This window comes from Pundamilia nyererei, unplaced genomic scaffold (genome assembly GCF_000239375.1).
Source record: "Pundamilia nyererei isolate P.nyererei 1_Seehausen unplaced genomic scaffold, PunNye1.0 scaffold00001, whole genome shotgun sequence".
NCBI classification, from domain to species: Eukaryota; Metazoa; Chordata; class Actinopteri; order Cichliformes; family Cichlidae; genus Pundamilia; species Pundamilia nyererei.
In genome coordinates this window covers 12,340,950-12,341,883 of record NW_005187402.1, presented here as the reverse complement: position 1 = coordinate 12,341,883, position 934 = coordinate 12,340,950, and the positions used below count along the sequence as shown (strand labels likewise).

The window sequence follows — 934 nt, the reverse complement described above, 5'->3', positions numbered from 1 at the left end:
TGCAGTGAAAAGAGCAACCAGCCGTTATATCCTATATCAGCGTCATAGGCTCTGACTTTAGTCACCAAGTGTCCTGCGTTGACGTTTCGGGGAATCTCCTCCATACCTTGAGCAGAGCCGTTGGAGCTGAGTGGATACAGGATGACTGGAGCGTTGTCGTTCTGATCCAGGATGAAGACGTTGACTGTGACATTGTTGCTTAGTGACGGAGTTCCAGAGTCTGAGGCAACAACTTGGAACTGGAAAGTTTTCAGTGTTTCAAAATCAAAACTTTTCAGCGCTAAAATGTCCCCATTTTCAGAGTTTATGTTTAGAAATGAAGTGAATTTATTCTCTTCACTTCCGTCTCTGATAATATGATAGGAAATGCGCGCATTGTCATTCTCATCGCGATCAGATGCATTAACAGAAAACACTGAAGCTCCTGGATTATTCCCCTCAGTAACATAGAAAGTATATGGGCTGAGTGAAAACTCTGGACTGTTGTCATTCACATCTGACACCGTAACGCTTATTGTCTTTTCAGATGATAACGGAGGCTGACCTGCGTCTTTTGCTGTTATTGTCAACTCATATTGTGACTGTTTTTCTCTGTCCAGAGGGGATTTGGTCACTAATGAAAACATCTTATCCTGCAAAGATGGTGATAAAGCAAACGGAACACCCTCACCTACGAAACAAATAACTTTTCCATTAAGACCAGAATCCAAGTCGTTTACACTGATAAGAGCTACTGTAGTTCCAGGTCTGGAATCTTCTGGGATTGAGCTTGAAAATGATGTTACCTCAATCTCAGGTGCGTTATCATTCAAGTCAACAATCTTTATTTTTACGCTCTTTTCTGTAGTTAGAGGAGCCATACCTTTATCTGACGCCTGGATTTCTATTTCGTATTTTTCCCTCTCCTCATAGTTTATCAATCCTTTAACGCTTA

General features: G+C 41.4%; 1 protein-coding gene across 1 annotated transcript in view; it reads right to left on the bottom strand.

Annotated features, from left to right (window-relative positions):
* Positions 1 to 860, bottom strand: part of LOC102201852 (protocadherin alpha-3-like) — a 14,446-nt gene extending 13,586 nt beyond the window's left edge. The window contains exons 1-2 of the mRNA XM_005719972.1: positions 786 to 860; positions 57 to 239 (exon numbers count right to left, since the gene is read on the bottom strand). Coding sequence (XP_005720029.1) covers positions 57 to 239; positions 786 to 860 — 258 coding nt within the window. The remainder of the gene's footprint in view (positions 1 to 56; positions 240 to 785) is intronic.
* Between the last annotated feature and the right edge of the window lie 74 nt (positions 861 to 934).